Source organism: Balaenoptera physalus (assembly GCF_965194825.1).
Source record: "Balaenoptera physalus genome assembly, chromosome: 10".
Taxonomy (NCBI): Eukaryota; Metazoa; Chordata; class Mammalia; order Artiodactyla; family Balaenopteridae; genus Balaenoptera; species Balaenoptera physalus.
Window position 1 is genome coordinate 82,189,213 of NC_138889.1, and position 23,434 is coordinate 82,212,646.

The 23,434-nt window shown below is 37.2% G+C and overlaps 1 protein-coding gene across 3 annotated transcripts in view; it reads right to left on the minus strand.

Annotated features, from left to right (window-relative positions):
- The window catches only part of SLC5A12 (solute carrier family 5 member 12), a 53,650-nt gene that overhangs the window by 21,801 nt on the left and 8,415 nt on the right, over positions 1-23,434 (minus strand). The window contains exons 2-8 of one of the 3 annotated variants that reach the window (XM_082476620.1): positions 16,967-17,032; positions 15,331-15,382; positions 12,838-12,905; positions 8,859-9,013; positions 8,598-8,738; positions 3,782-3,911; positions 2,292-2,380 (exon numbers count right to left, since the gene is read on the minus strand). In XM_082476620.1, coding sequence (XP_082332746.1) covers positions 2,292-2,380; positions 3,782-3,911; positions 8,598-8,738; positions 8,859-9,013; positions 12,838-12,905; positions 15,331-15,382; positions 16,967-17,032 — 701 coding nt within the window. The remainder of the gene's footprint in view (positions 1-2,291; positions 2,381-3,781; positions 3,912-8,597; positions 8,739-8,858; positions 9,014-12,837; positions 12,906-15,330; positions 15,383-16,966; positions 17,033-23,434) is intronic. The other 2 variants (XM_082476622.1, XM_082476621.1) reach the window with 2 other exon arrangements.

A 23,434-nucleotide genomic window follows, 5' to 3' on the forward strand; every position in this document is an offset into this window, starting at 1 on the left:
ATAAAATAAAAAGATAAAGTGCATAACAAAACAAGGATTTCTGTAATCCCTAATTTTTTTATCATTGTTCTCAAAGCATAATTACATAAGAGTGAACATAGAAGTGTAACTATTAGAAAAGAAGAGAACTCAAAAGTATTTGCAGGTATTATGATTTGAGTACACCCAAGTTCTATAGAATTAACTGAAAATAATTAGGAAAAATCTGATATCAAGGGAAATTCTGTAAAAGAAATGTAATGAATAAATACTAACCTAACATATTTTAAATCAAACTTTAAAGCTTAGTCATTAAAATTATTAGTATTGTCATAACTGTACACAAATAGATCAAAGGAGTATAAAAGAAAATCCAGGAAATGTTCCAAATATATAAAAGAATGTAGGACGTGATAAAAGTAGCATTTCAAGTCAGTGGTGAAAATGTGGCTTTTTACTAAAAAATAATGGGACAACTGTCTACTAACTTAGAAGGAAAATAAGTCAGGAACTCCACTTCATTTCTTATACCCCATGTATAGTCTAGATGATTTAGTAATTTTAACATTTAATAAGGCCATATACTAGAATGATGTCTGGATGATTATTTATAAACATGGAATGGAGAAGCCTTCATAAGAATGATATAAACCCAGAAACCATAATGTAAAAGAATTGATTAATATGAAATGGAAGCTCAACATACTCAAAAATACTATTAATAAAGCAAATATACATACGACAGATGAGAAAAATGAAACATATGTCAATAAGCTATTTCCCTATATATATAAGGAAGAAAACTCAAAAGAAAAAAATAGCAGGGAATATGAATTGGCATCTTACAGAAAAAGAACTACAAATGGCCAGTGAAAGTACGGAAAGGTAGCCAACCCCACTTCTGATCAAGGGAATATGTATCATACTAAGTGAAGTAAGTCAGACAGAGAAAGACAAATACCATATGATATCACTTCCATGTGGAATCTAAAAACGTGATACTGTCTTAGTGTTTTAGTCCATTGCTCTCAACACTCTTGCCCCCATTCTCCAAGTCACTATCATGTCTAACCTGGATTAAGGCAAAAGCCTCCTGTATAGTCACCTACTTTCACCACTCTTGCTTTTGTGATAGCCACTTCCCTCCATAAAGAAGACTGAGTCTTCAGTTGTATGACATCATCAAACCTCCTTGCTTCAAACCTTCCTATTTAATATGAAATGCAAGCTCTTTACTCTTTCATAAAGGTTCTTCCTGATCCGATGCCTGCTTGACTCTTTAGGCTTCTCCCCATCTGCTCTCCTCCCCGTTCCTTATGCTTCAACTCTTCTCTTGCATCCTGAACTATTCCATACAGATTATCTCCTTGGGGCTTTGGTATTTGCCCTCCCCCCTGCTTGTAAAAGTTCCTGCCTGTGATCTTCACAGAGCTGGCTTCTCCACACACTTTAGATCTCAACACAAATGTCATATACTTAAATAGGAGTTCACTAAAGACCCTATCAAAAACAAAGCCCCCAAACCTAACCTCTCTCCAGGCTATCACTCTGTCATTTCCTTTATACTATTTGTCATTATCAAACAATATCTTGTCTTTTTTGTTGTTGTTTACTTATATATTGTCTGTCTTCCATGTCTACGAGAATGCAAACTCTATATCAGGGCAATACTTATGCTAGTCTTGTTCCCTGAAGTATCCCCACTGTCACCAGCTGTGCCTGGCATAATATAAACCTTCTAAAATATTTGTTAGAATAAATGTGTGAAAAATTTTGTATTTAGAATAATGTCTACATTTTGGATATGGATGTTCTTAGCTGCCTGAGTGTGTTATTGAAGATAGAGAGAATGGATTGCAAAGGATAGATTCGTAAGAATGTATTGCAGCTGAATGAGAAATGCCAGCAGAGAGAGCTGCCTTGTGTGCAGGTGATGCGAAATCATGGGGGCAGTTGGCATCAGACAAGGTTGAGAAAATAAACAGAGAGACCTAGTGCAAGGGCAGACCTAGGTTTGCATACCACCTCTGGAGTTTACTCTCTCACCATGGGTAAGTTATCTACCTTGCTAAATCTTAGTTTCCTCATTTGTAAGCTGATGATAATGAGTAGTTTCGGCCTCATATAATGTGTGACAACTAATGAGCAAATACATATAAGGCATTCAGCAGGGCAGCTGATACGCAGTGAATACTCAGTAATACTGATAATGACTACCACCATTACCCTTGTCATCCTTGTTGCCTTGCTATCACCATCCTCACCATCATCATTATCAGAACATTATTTTCAAGTGTAGTCAATACACTAACCTCAGAGTTCCACTGAAGGCACAAGCCACAAAAAGTCCTGGAAGTCCTGGCATTGTGGCAAATAACTCCATGACGAAGTATGGCATCAGCTGAAGAGGAGGCAAAACAAGATGGGATTAGTGGTCTCATCAGCAGTGACTGAAATGTGGGACTGTATTGTAGCTTTTTAGCAAAAGGAGGTGGGAAAAAAAAGAAAAAAATAAAGTAACAATAAAGGAATTTGCCTGGACTATCGTTGTTAAATGCTAACAAATGAGGTTATGATCAATCCAATTCCATGGACTTGAGGTGCAGCTGTAGGGGAGGGGAAGGGATAGGAAGGGGACAGTCATATAAGGAAAATGTTGGATGAGCTTGAGAATATTCAGGAACTTTTAACTTTTTTTACGTTTGCAATGTATGCTATTTTCTTGCCTGTTTACCCTTAATGTTAGAAACTAAATCCTAAAAACAAATGCTTAAAACAGGTCTTCAGGGAGTCTAGGTATTATGGTTCTACTCTGGAGCTAGATTTGTGGGAGAGGAACAGCCACAGGACACAGTGGGACAGTTGTATATGTAGGGGGAGAGGATGGAGATGATAGCTCCTCCTGAGAATATTCTCCGTGAATAGAGTTTTTAAGGATGGACCAAGAGATTGTCATACTGAGTAAAATAAGTCAGACAGAGAAAGACAAATATCATATGATGCCACTTATATGTGGAATCTTAAAATAATGGTACAAATGAACTTATTTACAAAAAAAAGAAATAGAGTCACAGATGTAGAAAACAAAGTTATGATCACCGGGGGGAAAGGAGGAGGAGGGATAAATTGGGAGATTTGGACTGACCTATACACACTACTATGTATAAAATAGATAACAAATAGGAACCTACTGTATAGCACAGGGAACTCAATACTCTGTAATGACCTATATCAGAATAGGATCTAAAAAAGAGTGGATATATGTATGTGTATAACTGATTCACTTTGCTGTACAGCTGAAACTAACACAACATTGTAAATCAACTGTACTCCAATAAAATTAATTTTAAAAAAGCATGTTTAATGTAATATATTGAGGTGATATTGTTTAAGCCATAATGAGAAGACATGAGCAGAAGCATTATAGAAATAAGGGTCATTTTGTTCAATCTGAGATTAAAACATCATTAATCAACCTTGTGATGGATAGAAAAAAAGAATTGAATTGTGGCATTGAAAACCAGAGCTATAGGTTCAAGTCCTCTCCCACTCTCCCCAGCCCTGCCCTGGCCCCAGTCCTTGCCTTCAAGGACAAGGTAAGGTACCTTCTTTTTACATGTTCACTCCCCAGTATTAGAACCTGATCTGTGATAATATCATCCAAGAGGAGAGGAAAGCAATCAAGTCTTTGGGGTTTGGGAAATACCTAGAGGTCCAGGTGGAAAAAGAGAAAGGCTCAACATCGATGGCCAGAAACACACTCATTTCAGCTGTTCCCCACTGGCCCCAAGGGAGCACATACCTGGTCTGGTGCTGAGATGATACCAGAAGTCCAAGGATCACAGTCTTTGAAGTGGGAGTACATGATTAAGCCAGAGAAGACAGCACATGCCAGAATGACCCAGAGGCCCAACAAGTTGAAATACAAGGCTCTAGAAGATAACACATGGATCTACTGGTAGACTCTATGTCATATTACAGTGTGGTGAGGTCATTACCAAAGACTCAAGGTAAAATTTTGGGGGCCTTTTTGCTATAAAATAAAATTGTATAGCCTTCAAGAATGTATATATTTTGATATCAAGTCACTATGTTATACACCTGAAACTAATACAAGTCGATTATATTTCAATTTTTAAAAAATCATTACTTTTTATACTTTTGCGTTTTTTTTTTGTTTGGGCATGTTACATTTTTAGACTGATTATGAAATTTGAACAAGGTAGATTTTTGATGGGTTTACTTTTGAAATAGCTTCTCTGCAAAGTCGCAATGTGTAGTGTGAGGTCTATTTCCTTGGATGAAATTTCACGTATCAATCACTCATATTATATAACTTCAAGTAATTTCCCCCCACTCAATTCATGAAACTGTCAAAAAGCCAACTTACATTTTAACATCTTTTATTCCAGAGGAATGATGAGATAAATGTAGAAGTAGACACGTTTTGGAAATATTCGCTTTGGAGATTAAATCAGATGAAGTTTAAAGTTCAGGTTTTTAAAAGGCAATAGAAGGTATGAAAAACCTAAAATCATTTTCCCCACATTCTTTGGAGCAATTCTTTTTATTCTACAACAATTCTTTTTATTCTATAACATTCTGCTTAACTTCAGTTTGAGCGCATTTGTAGTATCCTATGGTTATTTTGTATTCATACTGTTCTTTGAAAGTCAAAATATTACACATCTTCTAAATCTCAGGGAAGACTTGAAAGTCGGCTGGCCTCACACTGGATCAGTGAGAGAACAAACAATCTCGCTCTGGAGAGGGTTTCAAGGGGCAGGGGGCCAAAAGAGCAACAGGAGGCATTTCCTGGGATTCAGTCATTGTTTGAAGGGATTCAGATGCACTCACATTCAAATGTAAGGACACACATTCATTTCAAAGCCCCTTAAAACCCCTGCTGTACAGGTGTACCTGACTTTCAGAAAACCCTTAAATCAAAGTATTCTTTTATGAAGCAAATATGTTAAATAATCAACCCATTTGGAAATTTTTATTTTACTTTATTTACATTAGGAAAGGGTCTTATCTCTGAAATTCCTTCCTTGGGATTATTCCAACCATATTTATCTTTGAGTTTTAGTTGTTTGTTTGCTTTTGTTTGAAAAAGGTTGATTTAGACATAGCCTTTGGGGAATACATTTGATACATAAAATGGTCAATATCTGCAGACTGAATTAGCTGTACTCTTACTTCTGCCATTTAGACAAATTCTATTCAAACTTTTCCCAGGCCATATCCTGGATAGGCCTCTTTACCTGAAAGGTCACTCCCTGCTCTCTCATCAGATTCTACTCCTTATACGGCTTTACATCTTTATAGCATTTATCCTTATCTGAAATTGTATAATACATTTATTTGTTTATTATCTGTTTCCCCCACTTGAACACACACAGGGCTATGTCCCCAGAGCACACAATAGTGCTGGCACATAGCAGACATAAATTATTTTATTTTTGTTAAAAATGTTAAATGAATAAATGAAAGATAGAAATTCTTTACACTATGGTTATACTCTTTACATCATTTCTCTTTTGAAAAAACTTTGGACCTGGAGTCAGAAGACTTTATCCTTAACAACTGTGTGACTTCAGACAAGTCACTAAGACTCTGAGCCAGTTAAATCCTTGGTAAAAAGAGTGTAACATACCTGCCTTACTTCTTATTATAGGACTAATATGAGGATTGAGAGAGCTATACTCCATAAAAATATATGGAGGTTATACAGCCATATGTAGGTTATAGAGGCATTATTCAAAACAATTTTAAAAACTCACCAGTCAACTATGGGAAATGAGAAATCAGTTGCAAAATTGTATAATAGAATGTTAAAGCCCTTGTATTTGAACTTATTTTTTTCTTTAGCGATAGACTTTACTTCTCTACAGGGCTAATTCTCCTGTTTGCAACTTAAGCCACTTCATCGATTCATTCAGAAAATATTTATGAAGCATCACTATGTACCAGGTTCTTCTGGGTACTGAGGACATAGCAGTGAGCAACCCAGAGCCCACCCTCATGAAGATGATGTTCTGGGATTAGAGGCAGGTAATAATCACCAAAATGAAATAAATAAACAGGGTGATTTTAGATGCAATAGAAGATATAAAGAAAATAAACAAAGGCAAAGAGAATGGAACATGAGTGACTGGGTGTGGATGTGCTCATCTCAGCTGGGACATGAGACGGTGATGGGAAGGGACCAGGTAACCTGCACCGGCTTCTCCTGCCCTCACAGCATCATCTTCTACCTGCAGTCCTGAAGCGTAAACTGAAGTCTAGAAACAAAAGCGTCCAAAGCAGCTTCCAGGGAGCACGTCTAAGATGACTTGGGAAGCGATACTATTCCTAAGTGTGAAGAAGATCTGGCTTAGGATGAAGCTGTCTTTACTGTCATCAGCATTCTGGCCACGCAATTAAATGCGTCGCTAATGGGTCACTGCTGGTTTTAACCTATGGCCACATTCAGTATGAACTTCATGGATGTATTTTCACCTACCTATGATGCAGAGATTTTTCTAAACCCTGATGGAATGTCCTAATTACATCAGGCTCTCAGATAATTGAGCAGAAGCGATGCATGTAATCAACATTCTATAGAGCCTCCTAGATAAGAGTCTGTTGGCAGCTGGCTCTGAGTGGCCCCCAGTTGTCCTGGAAGCGCCCTTGAGGCTCCAGTTGCATGACAAATGAGAGGTCCCACTAGATCCCCACTATAACAATCTCCTCTCCAGCTGTGTGCACTTCAACCATACTGACCATTTGTACTGATTTCTCACTCCTGAATTGTATCAACTAAATCAACTAAGGTTCTTACAGGGAAGTCTTTTCTAAAGACAGTTTTTGTTTTTTCATCTTTCCGTATTCTAACAAAATTCCTATCATAGCTCTGGTCCTTCCATGGGAGTGGGGATGGATGGAACCAGGAATGGCAGTCCTAAATGCTTAGGAAATTATATATATTTCTTCCTTCATGAGTATCTCTCCTTTTCTGACAGTTTTCATACCCATCAAATACTAGTGTAACAAATTCCAAGAAACTATTGTGAATGGGTTGCTTAGTTTAAACCAATCCACTAAACGAGATTTAAAGATACACAAGCACAAGTACACATGCCGGAATATACATATATACACTCCTATACACACACACACACACACACACACACACATAAATTCTTATGTATATATGTGTCCATTTATGTGCCTACACATTCACACATTCAAGTATGACCTTCTTGAAGCATTACTTTGTTCAATAAGTAAACAATATTTAATAAGCACAAAGTACTATTCTTGGCCTCTTGAAAAAATGCCAAAGATATACATTTCCTAACTTTTAGGTACTATTATAATAATAGGGAGAAATTAGGCATGTTCACAAGAATAAATAGTATAACACAAGCACTCAAGATTTTAAAAACCCCTTGATTTAACAGAGAATTATTATTTATTTCACCTAAAGATTCTTCCCTTATCAGATATCGTCAACTGTAATTTATTTTAATGCAGAATTTTAAATGAATTCTAATTTTAAGTGAATTTTAAGATCAAAATTATATTTGATCCTAAATACATTTTTAGTAATTCAACTATTTGAGAAAGTGGTGATCACATTGTGTAGAGAGTTTAATATTATTTATTGTAATAGGATATGAATATGTTACCAGTGAATTGATAGAACAGTAGATAATGCTTTCACTTCTTCCTTCTGAGGGTATGCGAACTATATAAGTAATATATTCCCTTTTGAAATTCAAGTTACGAAATGTTGAGCCATATCCAGTCAATTTTATCTTTTATTCTGTCTAAATAAGAAACTATGCCTTGAAAGTATTTTATGATCAGTTGTGGAAATATTCATAGTGGCTGTTTCTCACTCCAAGAAAAGTTAACGGCATTCTGACAAGTCTGCAGAGGCTGGAACCTTGGGTAGCAGCAATGAGGATGAAATGCCCATTTCCAATGAAATTCTAGCTTATTGCTGCCAGTTTTACAAAAAAAAAAAAAAAAGTGCATAACTTCCTTTGGTCTCCATTCTAGAACGTGGGATGAATTGCATGGTTTTAAAAAGCCTTAAGTTGTGGCTCTGTGGAGTCCTTCAGAGTAAGCAGACCTGGTAAAACTGGCGACTGGTTATCTGGGCAGGAGTTGGAGCAGCTGAAGCCCTGTTACGACTTGCTTCATTACCTTGGGTTTTCTTCTTTTAACCTCTCCTTGGAAATTTTTACAGTACATCCATCAAAATAAAAATAGTAATTGAAGAGACCACATGCTGAATGGAAATAGTGATGAGGACCATCTCATCACAGAAACTGTAAGTAAGAAATATGTGCTCCTTACTTCTGCATTGCTTCCCACAGCACCTAATTTAACCCAGTCATTTCTCAGTAAATGAAAGCAGCAAATGACGGTGAGCAAAGGCAGACAGAACGATCTAAGTTCAAATCCCAGCACTGCCACTTCCTTGTGGAGAAGGGAATAGTAATGCCTGCCTCAAAAAATTGTTGAAAGGTTAAATGAATCTTTCTCTCTTTTACACACACACACAAACACATTTGAAGCATATAAAGGGCAGAGCAAAAACACTGAAATGTTCATTAATAACTCACAGCTTGGCATGTTTTTCTGTTTTGCAAGAGATGCATCGCTGGATGGTCGACTGATTAACTCCATAGATTCCAAGCCATGTAAAAGTTCCTCCCACTGAGATTGTCCAAAAAGTGTGCCTCCTGAGAGGATCTACATCAAAGCTATGAGGCAGAGAGAAGTGAGTGAACAAATACATTCCTTTGATGCCCAAATATTATTTTAGGTGATGAGGTCATATGGCTAAATCTTTATAAAACAAGAAAAAGTAGCATTGGACATACTCAAATATATTTAGTCGAGATCCATTTGCTGATTGCTCTAATACATTGTGTAATCCACCAGCATCGGCTGAGCCTTGAATGAGAACCGTTAAGAAGCCCACAGTCATGACAACCATCTGAAATGCATCGGTCCACACCACTGCTTTTAATCCTCCCTGAAATGAAGAGAATGGATGTGAGTTCTTAAAAATGAAGCCTCAACTCTTCCATTTCTGCACAGCCTCTCTGCTAATGCATCCTTCTTTCTCCCTTTTCTCCCTTTCTTCCCCCTTCTCTCCCTCCCTCCCTCTTTCTCAATCTCTCTCTCTTTCTCTCTCCCTCCCTCCCTTCCTCCCTTCCTTCTTTCCTCCCTCCCTCACTCCATCCCTCTCTCTCTCTCTCTCCCTCTTTCTTTCTCTATTTCCTTCTTTCTTTCTCTCTCTCTCTTTCTCTCCCTTTCTTTCTTCTTCCCTTTCTTTCTTTCTTTCTTTCTTTTTCTTTCTTTCATCACTGAGCACCTTTTATGTGCCAGGTTTATTGAGGATGATCACCTGGGTCTGGCTTGTACATTTTGAGATTTTTTTTTTTTGTAAATTTAGTGCAGTGAACAAATTTGGGGAAACTGAGATGGTAGGCTACTGAAAAAGAAGAAAAGAACTAGGAAGGAATGATAGATTCCAGACACTCATGGAGAAAGGTGTTTTAAGAGCTAGAGGATGGTCAAATAGTGAGGTGAGCAAACCAGAGTGTCAGGAGGGTGAATCTGACAGTAGACCTCAGGAGACGGTGGTTCGGCAATAGGTTAGAGCAGTGGTTATCAAACCTGGATCCTTTTTAGAGTCACTTGGGGAATTTGAAAACAAACAAAAAAAAAGCAATGTCTGAGCCCCATCCCCAGGAATTCTGAATAAATTGAGGTCTGGGCTGGGACCCAGTTCTAAGTGTTTTTACAGCTCCCCAGGCAATTCCAATGTACAATTCTAGTTGGGACTATGTGGGCAAGAATAAAGGAGGAAAGAAAGAGGCTGCTGGAGAATCCCTTAGGAACATGGCGAAGGTGCCATGAGCAAATTAGGAAAGATTAAATGAAGTGATATATTTTAAAAGTACTTTGAAAATGAATAAGCACTATGTGAATGAAAGGATGTGGTATTTTTAACATTGAAAAATAGAATTATCCCCGGTGACTCCCCCAGAGTGTCAAGAACTTCTGTGAAAAGATGACAGGCTTCATCTTTATCTTGAGAAGAAAGAAGACACTGGATTTGTCTCATCATTTCTCGTGTAGTTAAAATTAAAATGCAATTTAAAAATAGACATAGAAGTCCCTTCCACATGCATGGTGTTTCTGTATTCTGTTCAATTTCCAATTTGAGGAATATTCAATCTCTTACTTCCACCTTCCAAGAGTGGTATTTTGATTTTCTTTAAAGACATTAAGACTTCTAAACCCAAATCACAATATCAGATTTTAGTGATATGAAGACCAAATATCAAAGATCTCAGTTTTCAGAGGCTACTTGGCATGGGTTATATGCATAAACCTGAACTTGAGCTAGACCTGGGGCAAAAGAACAAACCACTTCCTCACCACTTTACCAAATGTGCATCAAAAGGCAGATTACTATAGCTACCATGAAAACTTCTCTGATTCTATGGCTCCTTCATACAGTAAGAGACACACCCGCCCACACACCACTCATCTACAATCCTGACTGTGCCTTGAGTGTCACTTAGGTATTTTAATCAGTCTGTTGTTGTGGTTCTACTGTTTACCTCCCTCGATTGCAAACTCTTGGATGGCAGGAATCACTTCTCTCTTTTTTTTTTTTTTAAATCTATTCCACTGGTTATCTTAGCTAGGCTACACGTCCACAGGATTAACGGAGTAAAGAAACTGCTTTATGAGCAAAAGTGTTAGATAAATGAGCCACCAGTGTGGTGAGACATTGAAGCCTGTGGCCCGGCTAGAGACAGGAGATGGAACAGAGGTGTGGTGAGAAGAGGTTAGATGGGTGGATTGACTCAAAGATTTCCAGCACTAGGTTAAGAAGCTTACACTTTATCCTGTGAACAATGGGAAGCAAGGAGAGAATTAGGTCAGTCAAGTGGCGTGAAGAGATGGATGTTTTAAGAAGATTAAGTTAACAGAGGCATGCAGGGTGGAGGGAAACACTGAAATCAATTAAGAGGTAGTACATTTAGCTTATTTTTGTTTATTGTGATTATTAAAGTACCCAGACTTGTTTCTGACATCTTTTTGGTTTCTATTTGTTCTACTTTTTCTGTATTTTTTTCTTCTCTTGCTAAAATCAATTGCAGTTTTGTTTTGCTTTGTTTTAATTCCCTTTTTCTACTCTGATTGTTTTATTTAAATGAGTCCCCTTGAAATTTTGCCATGAATTTTTCATTTAGAGTCTAAATTTTTGAAATGTCTTAATCCCCAACAATTCAAGGATTAAAAAATTCTTTAAGTCTAATTACTCTCTTCCTGATTTACATGCTATTGATGTCCAAATGAAAGTTATTCTTTTTCTTAATCGCAAAATTACATATAATAGTAATCATTATTATTATATTTATACTATTATAAACTATATTATTAGATACTATATAAATTATACCATACTATAAAATTATTGTTGTTTTCATTAAGCACCGGAAATTGTTTGACTAGACTTACTAAAGGTTTACTATTTTATTTTTTTATCATTACTTCTTCCATCAAAAACTGGATAATTTTCCTTCTTCCCACAGTATTTCCTCTAGGTTTTTCTCAGGGGAAGATATGTTAGAGGTAATTTCTCTCAGTTCTTGACAGTCAGTTTCTGAAAGATAGTTTTGCTGAATACACAATTATAGCTGACAATTGTTTTCCTTCAGTGCTTTGAAGATATTATTCCACTGTTTCTGGCTTCCATTACTGTTGCTAAGCAATGCATCTAGTTATTCTCCTATGGGCAGTTACTTCAGAGCCACTAATCTGTCACATACGGCCAGGCATGTAAGGAATAGGAGATTATTTTTAATTTAGGTAGGAGGAGTATGTCTGGAATAGAATTATGGTAGTGAGAACGGAATGGAAAAAAAACAAGATAAAACTGTAGTGCAAAGAAATGGTGGGATTTGCAAGTATGAAAAGAGAGACAAGAGCATTTTTAAATTGTATGTTATCATGATATATGTTAAAAGAGTAAGTGATATGCACACAAGGCCAAAATACATGGATGGTGCTATATGATAATATATCAATTACTTTATTTTTCTCTGTAAGGGAGGAAGGAGAATCCAACTATCTGGGGACCATTGCCATATTCTTAACTGGTTACTTAAAGCCTCCATATATGGTACCAATGACTCAGAAGAATAAAGATTTCTATTGCAGGGCGTGGCAAATAATAGGTGCTCAATGAATGTTTGTTGAACTAAACCGATTGTAATAATTATATAAATATAATTGCCAATACCACCCAGGTTCCTTGGTTAAAACTGACCATGTGTAAGGCCAAATGTTAAATGTAATCCAAACTTATCCATCTATAAGGGACAAAAACAAGTTGTGGAATCCTCAAGTTTACAAAATACCGGCCATCCTTGATCGTTCATTCATGCATTTTGTATTCCTCAACCAGTAGACAGTGAAGTATAAATGCTACCTATGGTTTATAATCGCTGTAAATGAGCACATTTTTTTTCTCAGTAGTTGCATATGGTCACCTACCCTCTGAACACGGAGATATTTCTGTCATTAAATCTTCTCTTAGCCATGGCTTTCTCAAATGAGCCCAGAGCCCAAATTCTATTAATGGTTCGTACTGAAAAGAATTTTAAACAAAACAACGGCAACTTCCTCTGGAAACTGTGACAGATAAGCCAGCATATTTCTATTTAATTGTGGAATAGCAATTTCTGCTATACTTAGATGCCCTGTTGTTGGAAATTTGCCCTTATCCCGTATTAGGAGATAGTGCTAAATACTTTTTCAAAGCTAGATACATACCAGGGTACAGTAGAATGTGCAAACAATTCCTGTTGCAAACACAGAGCCCCAGAGATCAAACCCAGTCACTATGAAAGGAGAAAAAATATTGAAAGAAGTTTCTCTAAGGAAAGTAAAAGAACAAACTTTATGAGGAAAAAGTCACAATATATTTGTCTGTGTTCTTTGTGTGCAAATGGAAATCAAATTAGAGTTGTCTCATTAAATTTTCTCACCTCTGATAAAGATTATTTTATTACATTATTATACCTCAACCCAGTCCATAATTTTCATGTAATGTTAAAAGCCAAATGTTTCCTCTTAAGATTCTGGAGGTTCCAATTTCTGCACCAATTGTTTGTTTGTTTTTCTTAACAAAGTTAGTCTGAGTACTTTGAAACCACCTAAGCATTGACCATGAATAAATATTTCTCATTATAAGCACATAGCACAATTAAATTGAATACTGAGGACTTCTAATATTACAGGTATTATTATGAAATTTCTTTTACTTTTGTTTCTTCTTTCCTTTTTTTCCCTAGGATTCTATTCTTTCAAAGAGGTCAAGAATAAATCTTAAAATAATTACTACAAGCACATTTTACTCACGTATTCAGAGTATCTACTTCATGAGATTACTGAGAAAGGACCATATATTATAGATGACCTTATTTAGTGGTTGTGTATATACCATACAAAATTGTCAAACCTATGGTTACCAAAGGGGAAAGGGAAGGAGTAGGGATAAGTTAATAGTATGGGATTACTGAAACACACTACTATACATACCTCACATCAGTCAGAATGGCCATCATCAAATAATCTACAAAAATAAATGCTGGAGAGGGTGTGGAGAAAGGGGAACCCTCTTGCACTGTTGGTGGGAATGTAAATTGATACAGCCACCAGGGAGAACAGTATGGAGGTTCCTTAAAAAACTAAAAATAGAATTACCATATGACCCAGCAATCCCACTACTGGGCATATATCCTGAGAAAACCATAATTCAAAAAGACACATGCACCCCAATGTTCATTGCAGCACTATTTGCAATAGCCAGGTCATGGAAGCAACCTAAATGCCCATAGACAGATGAATGGTTAAAGAAGATGTGGTACTCATACACAATGGAATATTACTCAGCCATAAAAAAGAATGAAATTGGGTCATTTGTAGAGATGTGGATGGACCTAGAGACTGTCTTACAGAGTGAAGTAAGTCAGAAAGAGAAAAACAAATATCGTAGGTTAACGCATATATTTGGAATCTAGAAAAAAGGTACAGATGAACTGGTTTGCAAGGCAGAAATAGAGACACAGATGTAGAGAACAAACATATGGACACCAAGGGGGAAAAGCAAGGGTGGGGGTGGCAGTGGTGAGATGAATTGGGAGATTGGGATTGACATATATACACTAATATGTATAAAATAGATAACTAATAAGAACCTGCTGTATAAAAAATAAATAAATAAAATTAAAAAAAATGACACATGTATCCCAGTGTTCATTGCAGCACTATTTACAATAGCCAGGACATGGAAACAACCTGAATATCCAACGACAGACAAATGGATAAAGAAGATGTGGTACATATACACAATGTAATATTACTCAGCCATAAAAAAGAACGAAATTGGGTCATTTGTAGAGATGTGGATGGACCTAGAGTCTGTCATACAGAGTTAAGTAAGTCAGAAAGAGAAAAACAAATATTGTATATTAACACATATATGTGGAATCTAGAAAAATGGTACAGATGAGCCTATTTGCAAGGCAGGAATAGAGACGCAGATGTAGAGAACAGTCATGTGAACATGGGGGGGTGGGGAAGGGGAGGGTGGAATGAATTGGGAGATTAGGATTGACATATATACACTACTATGTGTAAAATAGCCAGCTAGTGGGAACCTTTGTATAGCACAGAGAGATCAGCTCAGTGCTCTGTGATGACCTAGATGGGTGGGATTGGGGGGGAGGGTGGGAGAGAGGTCCAACAGGGAGGGGATATATGTATACTTATAGCTGATTCACTTCATTGTACAGCAGAAACTAACACAACATTGTAAAGCAACTATATTCCAATAGAAAAAAAAAGATAAACAACAAAGATTTACTATATAGCACAAGGAACTATATTCAATATCTTGTAATAACTTATAATGGAAAATAATTTGGAAAAAATATATATACAACTGAATAACTTTGATGTACAATCTAACAAAACATACTGTTAATCAACCATACTTCAAAAAAAATTGCCATAACTTCAGTGATTAGAAAACAAACAATAATCAAATTGGGTGTTTGGAACCATGTGGATAAAATCAAGTAACTAGTTATTTGCATTATTTTCAGTGTTCAATTTATAGAGCTTTATGTTGTGACAGCTACAGTAATTCAAGCATCCTAACCACAGGAATGTCTCCTCAACAAGATGTTGTGTGTACATTTCTCAAGGTGACAAGGCATGTATAAAAATGGTGGACAGTACAAGAGAGTGTCGCTAGCTCACCTTGATTGAGGGCCAGAGCAGGAGCATACACCACCACTCCTGTGTAGAGAATCTGGTGGAGAGACAAGAGTCAGGTGAACAGTGAGAAAAGTGACACAGAAAGGAAGCCTGCCTAAAAAATTCCTTATGACGTTAGAGCTACATTTCCTTAAACTTCTTCATCCAACACTTCAATCCCATGCACTCTTGTTTTGAAGTCCTTGGCTACTGTAACTAATTTGCAGAAGGGATAATAAGCATGAGATGGCGGAAGAGTGCTGGACTTCTTTATTTATTTATTTATTTATTTATTTCTGGCTGTGTTGGGTCTTCGTTTCTGTGCGAGGGCTTTCTTTGGTTGTGGCAAGTGGGGGCCACTCTTCATCGCGATGCGCGAGCCTCTCACTATCGCGGCCTCTCTTGCTGCGGAGCACAGGCTCCAGACGCGCAGGCTCAGTAATTGTGGCTCACGGGCCCAGTTGCTCCGCGGCATGTGGGATCTTCCCAGACCAGGGCTCGAACCCGTGTCCCCTGCATTGGCAGGCAGATTTTCAAACACTGCGCCACCAGGGAAGCCCGAGTGTTGGACTTTTAAAATGGCTGCATATTTTTGAGATTTTATGGCTAGATCTGGTATATTTCTGAAGGATATGAAAATAGGGTTCAAGGTAAGTTTTTGATTCACCCTTCCACAACCCCATCATACACATATCACCATGACACAAACACATTTTAGCAATTTGAAATATAAATTTTAGAGTGGAGATGGAAATAATCCCTGGTTAGAACACCACGCAGGGAAAACTACCAACATGGGTAATCTTCATAGGCGGTATATCTTCAAGCTCCCAGAACTGCAGCCACTACACCGATGGAAGTGGATGGAGTCCCATTTAATTTTAAATGAAATTTCACCATTTAGAGATCCATGTGGGGTTTTAAAAGGCAAATATCTATGGACAGGTCAAGGAGCAGTGTTTCCCTCCTTTTCTTGTTCTTAAATCCTTCAGTCAGTGAGTGGGAGTTTTGATTAAGAAAAGAGAAGGTAGTTATCTTCTAGCAGAAAGTTCATGGTGAGTCACGGGAAATGCATTGAGGGTGTCCCACAGGCAAGTGTGGGGCAGCAAGAGGGCACCCTAGACCCCAAGAGAGGAGTGCAAAAGGGGAATGTGGAAATATTGGTTTGAGAGCATAGTCTTAAACAGATTTTCAGCAAAATGGGTATTTCTGGTTCAACATAGTTTACTAGTAAAAAACAAAACAAAACAGAATTAGTTACCAGATCATTTCATATCAAAAGCGACTTGAACAGGTTAAATAAGAGTTCAAAATAAATTTACGAAAAAGCTTTTTTCCCTTGGTGGTTTATTTTATATATATATATATATACATATATATACGTATATATACACATATACATATATATATGTATATATATATATATATTTGTTTGTCATTATTTGTACAGATATATGGGGTCTATGAAATGTGGAAATACCTTGATATAATCACTTGTCTTGAAAGTGCTATCCTTAGAAGAAAGTAGTTTCTTCTTAGTGTTTAATCTTTCTTTTAATTGTGTTAATTGCCCCCTGAAATAAACAAACCCATACCTGTCATTCCCCAATCCACCTCTGCAGCAACCCTTACCACTTACCGTCTGCAAAATGTAGATGACAGTGGCTGCATAGCGAACTGGTTTGTTGAATCGTAGTTGTAAGTACTAGAAAGAACAGAGAGAAGGACGTGCAAAGAATCAGCAAGTTTTATGTAAGGGCTGCTAAGAAGGTTTTCTGTTTTCTTGGTATTTCTCTGACTTTAGTGCTTAGTTTATAACATGATTTTACGCTATCTGTACTTGGGAGAAAAGGAAACAAATTTGGATTATTTAAAGTCAAAGATATAGTAAAACTCAATTTTTGCTCAAGCTTCCCTTGACGGTCAGAGAAGATAAATGTTTTTTATTTTTAAATTGTTATTGCTTCAATAAAACCCAGATTTTCTGGCTCATTATCCAGGGCTCTTCCTAGTGGATAAGCTAAAGCCATTATTTCCTTTTATATCCCCACTGTCCCCAGGTTCAGCTCAGGCCTTCCTTTCCTCTTTCCCAGATCAACGCAGTAGCCCCCTAACTGACCTCTCTAATTCCAAGCCTTGCCCACTCATTCCACCAACCACACACCTGCTGCATTGATTCTCCTAAAGCAGACCTCTGGTCATGTCGTGCTTTTCCTCAAACTCTCCAGTGATTCTCTATCATTGACAAAACAAAATGCACATCCTAGGCTTGACATTCTAAACCCTCTACTGTCTGACCCACACCCTTCCTGTCTTAGCTCACATCACTAACCCTCACATGATTTATTCTCCACATAAAATCATTATGTATAATTCAACCAGCATGCTTTGTACTCTGCAGATTTATCCTTTGTGTAGGCAGATTTTCAGTGTGAGAGAGCCTCCCTCTCTCCAAATTCACCAATTCTTGGTCATCTTTCAAAAAGGATAGCCCAATTGCCATTCCTATTCCTACTCATACTTTCTCCTCTGAGCATTTAGGGCAACTATATTAAACTTCTTTCATATGTAATAACACTTGATCACCTGCTGCCTTGTATTTTAGCGTTGGATTCACATAGCGTACTGTATTTGTTTCCTATGGCTACTGTAACAAAATATCACAAATTTGGTGGCTTAACGAAACAGAAATGTGATCTCTTACAGTTCTGGAAGCCAGGAGCTCAAAATCAAGTTCACTGGGCCAAAATCAAAGTGTTGGCAGGGCTCTGCTCCCTCTGGAGGTCTTAGGGAAGAATTTACTTCTTGCTTCTTTGGAGTTTTTGGTGGCTGCAGGCAGTCCTTTAGCTTTTAGCTTTACCACTCTAATCTCTGCCTCTTTGGTCACACTGCCTTTTCTTCTGTCTGTCAAATCTCCTTCTGCCTCCCTCATATAAATGTGATCGTACTTAAGGCCTGCCTGGTTAAACCAGGATAATCTCTCCATCTCAAGATCCTTAATTTAATCAACTTTGCAAAGATATCTTTTTCTAAACCATATAAGGTAACAGTCACAGGTTCCTGGGATTAGAACATTTTTTATGATTTTTAGAGGGAGGGGGATGCATTTTTCAGCCTACCACACTTACTTTCCCTGGTACATGTAAACAGGGTCTTATTTTATTCATTTTATCTTCGTCTTTCATGTATTCATTCACTTAACAAATATTTATTACTTGCCCTCTATATGGCATTCTGATATACAATGATAGCAAATATTATATAGTTCATGTCACAAAGGATTTTACAGATTAGAGGAGACCATTAACAAATTTATACTAAAGTAAAGTTACAGTGATGGTATGTACTAGAAGAAAAGCTACAGGGAGCTGTGAACACACTAAACAGATGGATCAGATTTACTGTTGGAGGTCAAGAAAGGTATTCCTGAACAAGTATTCTAGAAGGCACTAGTATTTGTCTTCCAGTGCATGGTAAACATGTACTGAATGAACAAAATAAATGTTAAAAGTAACAAATGACTTGAGGACTTAATATCCTGGTAGTAGTACTTGGTAGTAATTTCTAATTGGTAGTAGTTCTTTATTATCTAATTTAAGAAAAATCATTCGGATTAAACCGGGAGTTTACTGATGTGTCCTTTTCCTAGAAATGATACATAAGTAAGTGTGGATTGATGGCTTAAGGTGGAACCTTCTTTGAAACCCTAGAAAAGACTCCTCTTGACAGAATTGTCACTCAGTTTCACACTAATCCACATCTCCCAATTTACTGCTCAACCCTTCCCCCAAGGAAAGAACCACCTTATTTTCAGACCATCTTTCTTCAGACAACACATTCAGTACACTGTGAGCCAGGTAATAATCCAGTGGATGTGTGACTGAGGGCACCAGGTATGAGGAAAATATTTTTAAAGAAGTAAGGAAGTCACTGAGAGAGGAACTGAAAGTCTCAGCTATCATAGGATAAAGAACAGTGCAAAACTTTTAAGCTGAAGACAACATGGGTTCAAATCACATGTCCTTGGAAAGATTAGTTTATTGCACTAAACGATGCCCACCTCTTTCTAAAATTGGCATTTGTAGGATCTAATGGTATCGTGTACGATAACGTCAAGTGCAGGGACAGGAATATAGTGGGATCTTAGTGACGGTAGTAGTCATTGTGGGTGTGACCCCTGGAGCTTATTGGCACTCTCTGTCCCAGTACATGTTAATAGCATCTAACTGCACCGTGATTTTCTGCTTGAGAGCTTTATCTCACCCCTTGCACAGGGCATACTAGAAGCGCTTGGGGGTGTTATCATTGGCTTTCAGCCAATGACAAAAGGCAGTTGGACCAAAAAATCCCAGTTATTTTCATTTCAAGGAGGCCAACCCTGATATGTGATCTGTACTGTCCCCCAGAAATCCCCAGTGAGATAGAACCTCAGTTGCTCACAATTACAACCTGCTCAAAAACAAACCTTTTATTGGCTTCCTTTTTTTCCATGTCTTACTTGCCACTTGCCTACCAATGCTTAATAAAATCATTTCCCCCCAAAATGACTTGCATTCAACTCCTTGTCTCAGGATTTGCTTCTGGGGGAACACAACTTAAGACAGTGATATTTCTACCAAATATGATTCAAGTGGAGACTGCAAAATTGCTTGTGTAATGAGCTGTGTCTTCTGGTTGATAGGGATTCTTTTCCCATCACATGAAGAGCCCAGGATAGCCTACTAGAGGATGAGACCAAGTGTAGTATGCTACAAGCTGTCCCATCTGAGTTCCCCTAGACCAACGAGCCACTAACCAACCCACTAGCTGATGGCAGTTACAGAGATGGCCCCAAGTAAGACCAGAAGAACCTTACTGTCTTACTAGACTCTCTTGAGCTCAGGTCAGATTACTGATCCACAAAATTGTGAGCAGGTAAAATTGTTCATTTAAGAAATTTACTTTGGGATGGTATGTTACACAGCAATAGATAACTGATATAAAATGTGGTATCAGAAGTGGAGAAATGTAACAAAATCCAAACTATGTGATATTGGCTTTGGGACTGTTTGGCATATGAAGTCTAGGAAAGCAAAGGGGAAATTGTTCCTGAAAAATGGAAAGGTAGTGAGAAAACTGCTATAGGAATCTGCAAAAGTCAATGGTTTTAACATCTCAGTTTAGTTCCTCTAAATTCAGTCAATTCAGTCAAACTAGAGAGACAGTATTAAGAAAAATATATATGAAAAAAAAAGAACTAGATCAGAAGTAAGACACCTTGAATTCTAGTTTGAGCTTTGCCACTATCTCACTCTGTAATCTAAGCCTCTGGTTTCTCATCCATGAAATAAGAGACTATTCAAACTGCATAATTCTCCATCTGAAAGATTGTATTCACTCACTCACGTATCCAATGGTCATCCTGGATCGGTGTATAGCTGTAACTACAGTCAAAAGTAAAAATGGAAGTTCAGCAGAAAAGTTGCATGCTTTGTGCTTGCTTTTAAAAATAGCACAGGTAACATTTACCATCACGTTCAATTATTTTCAAAACCCCAAACCTGATATAGCCACACTATTTTCCATCTCAGGAAATAAGTCCACTTTTCATGTTGGTTCAAGTGTCATGGAGCCATCCTTGACTCCTCTTTCTGTCTCACTCCCCACATGCAATTCATAAAAGAATCCTGGCACCTCCTCCACCCCTTTCAAAATTTCACTTGCATCATCCCCTCTGTCTCCACGCTAATACCATCATTCTTGCCTAGGTTACAGCAATAGCTTCCTAACTAGACCCCCTGCTTCAGCAGTAAAAACCTTATAATTAGCCTCAACATACAGCTAGAGTAATACTCTTAAAATACAAAACACATTACAGCACTCTCCTGCCCAAACAGTGCAATGACCCATCTCACTGAGAGTAAAAACCAATCCTTATAATGACCTAAAAAGGTCTCATAACATTGGTTTAGACCCTATCACACCCTAAATATCCATTTTACAACAAATATTTTGTCACTTTATCTACTATACTGAAATAATACTCAATAATGATATCTTATACCTACACATTTAATTTCTCAAATTTTAAAAATAATTAATAAAATGCCACAAATGTAATTTAAAGGAGAACTAAAAGGAAAGCAATTTACAGAAAAAAAAAAGTGTATAATCTATGCTTAGAAAACACTATGCAAGAAGTAGTAGCCTGGGCATTATAATGAAGAAGTCTGGATTAGAGAGAAGTAAGTAGTTCAGAAACTATTTAGTTTAAGAAGTCCAAGAAAAATGAGAAAGCAGGTAGACATCAGCTCACAAGGTAGTGTTAAGGGTAAATAAGACTGGATCTATTAATGTTTGATAAGAGAAAGAGAAAAATAACTCTAAGTGAAGTGGAGACAACATGATGAGACCAATTATAAACTGTCCAAGTGGAGATAATGAAAATGTATGATATTGCAAATGAGCTGAGCCTAATTTATAACTTGAGGGTGAGAACAGTTCCTTATGCTTTGACACGGGAGAGGAGAGTGACAAAGTAGCACAGATGGCATAGATTAGTCTTGAAATCCCCCTGCATATCAAAGCATTTAAATCAGTTGACTATTGCCCATCCCAAAACTCAATGGCTTAAAAACCAAGGACTTAATATTTCTCACAATTTTTAGGATTGGCTGGGTGATTCCTCTACTTGATTCTCCAGGGCTGCCATGGGGCTGCAATCAATGGGAAGGTCAGCTGGGGGAGAAAATCCAAGATGGCATCACTCACATGTCTGGTGATTGGTGTTGGCTGCTGGCCAGTGTGCTTCTGTTCTTCTCTACTTGTTCACTCATCCTCCAGACGCTAGAACAACTAGACCCACTTTCTGACATAGCTATATCAGGACAACATTCCAAGAAGGCAAAGGCAGAAGCTGTAAGCCTCATGAGACTTAAGCTTCCAATTCACACATCACTTCTGCCACATGCTATTGGTCAAAGCAAGTCACAAGGCCATCCCAGATTCAAGAGGTCGGGAAATAGACTCTACCCTTTCAGTTTTCACTACTTTAAAAGACCCTGGTAAGAATATCTATGGCTAGGTAGCAGAAAATGGACGATGAACAAATAAACAAAAATTCAAGTTTCTATACACAGATTGGTAGAAATTTGGCGACTGTAACAACAAGAAAAATAATGATAAATAATATAAAACTCTTCCATGGCATTTACAACTTGCCAGGCTCTGTTAAAAGTATTTGCATGTAATAACTCATTTACTCCTCACAGACATTCTTTAAGATAGGTAGTTTTATTATTCTTATTTTACATGTGTGAAAATTAGGTACAGAGAAGGTAAGTCATTTTCCCAAAGTCATGCAGCTAGTTAAGCAGCAGAGCTAGTATTCAAAGTCAAGTAGCCTGAGTTTAGAGTTCATACTTTTAACCCCTATGCCACACTGCTAATTCTTATAAAGAAAGAGGCAGTCCCAAAATACGTACTTTACACAATCTGAATTTCTTCTTATTAGGGTACTACAATTTAAAAAATATGTAAAGGGTAAAGGTAAATGGTAAATTCAATGAAATGCTTATATGTCCTCTATCTGTACTGTCTCAAATCTCCTCAGTTATATATTTGCAATTGGTTTAATGTAGTAACTGAACTGTTTTACTAAAACTGTACAATCCACTGTACAATCTTGACTAAGTCATCTATCTGTATCTCCATTTTCTTAGGTGAAAAGTGACAATACACAATGTTCTTCCTGCTTTTCAGAATACTGATGTTAATAATAATACAAGTAATAACATCAGCTTTCCTTCATTGAGAATCTCCTACAAGTTAGGCAGTATATTAGATGTTTACTTACAGGTTCTCATTTAATCATTGAAGTAGCCTCGTGGGCTTGACTTTGTTATTTCTGTTATACAGATGGAAGGTGTAGGTGTCTGTAGATGTCTTTGGATACAAGTGTATCTGTATCCAAAGCTTAAGCTTTCCCCAATAACACTGCAATATTTTTTCCCATGATGTTTAATTGCCCTGAAAATAAGTGAGTGTTTTTCAACTATCATGGGTTATTAATTATCAAGACAATGTGTATTACTAGAGAAAAAACCAAGAATAACAAAACATGTTCAAG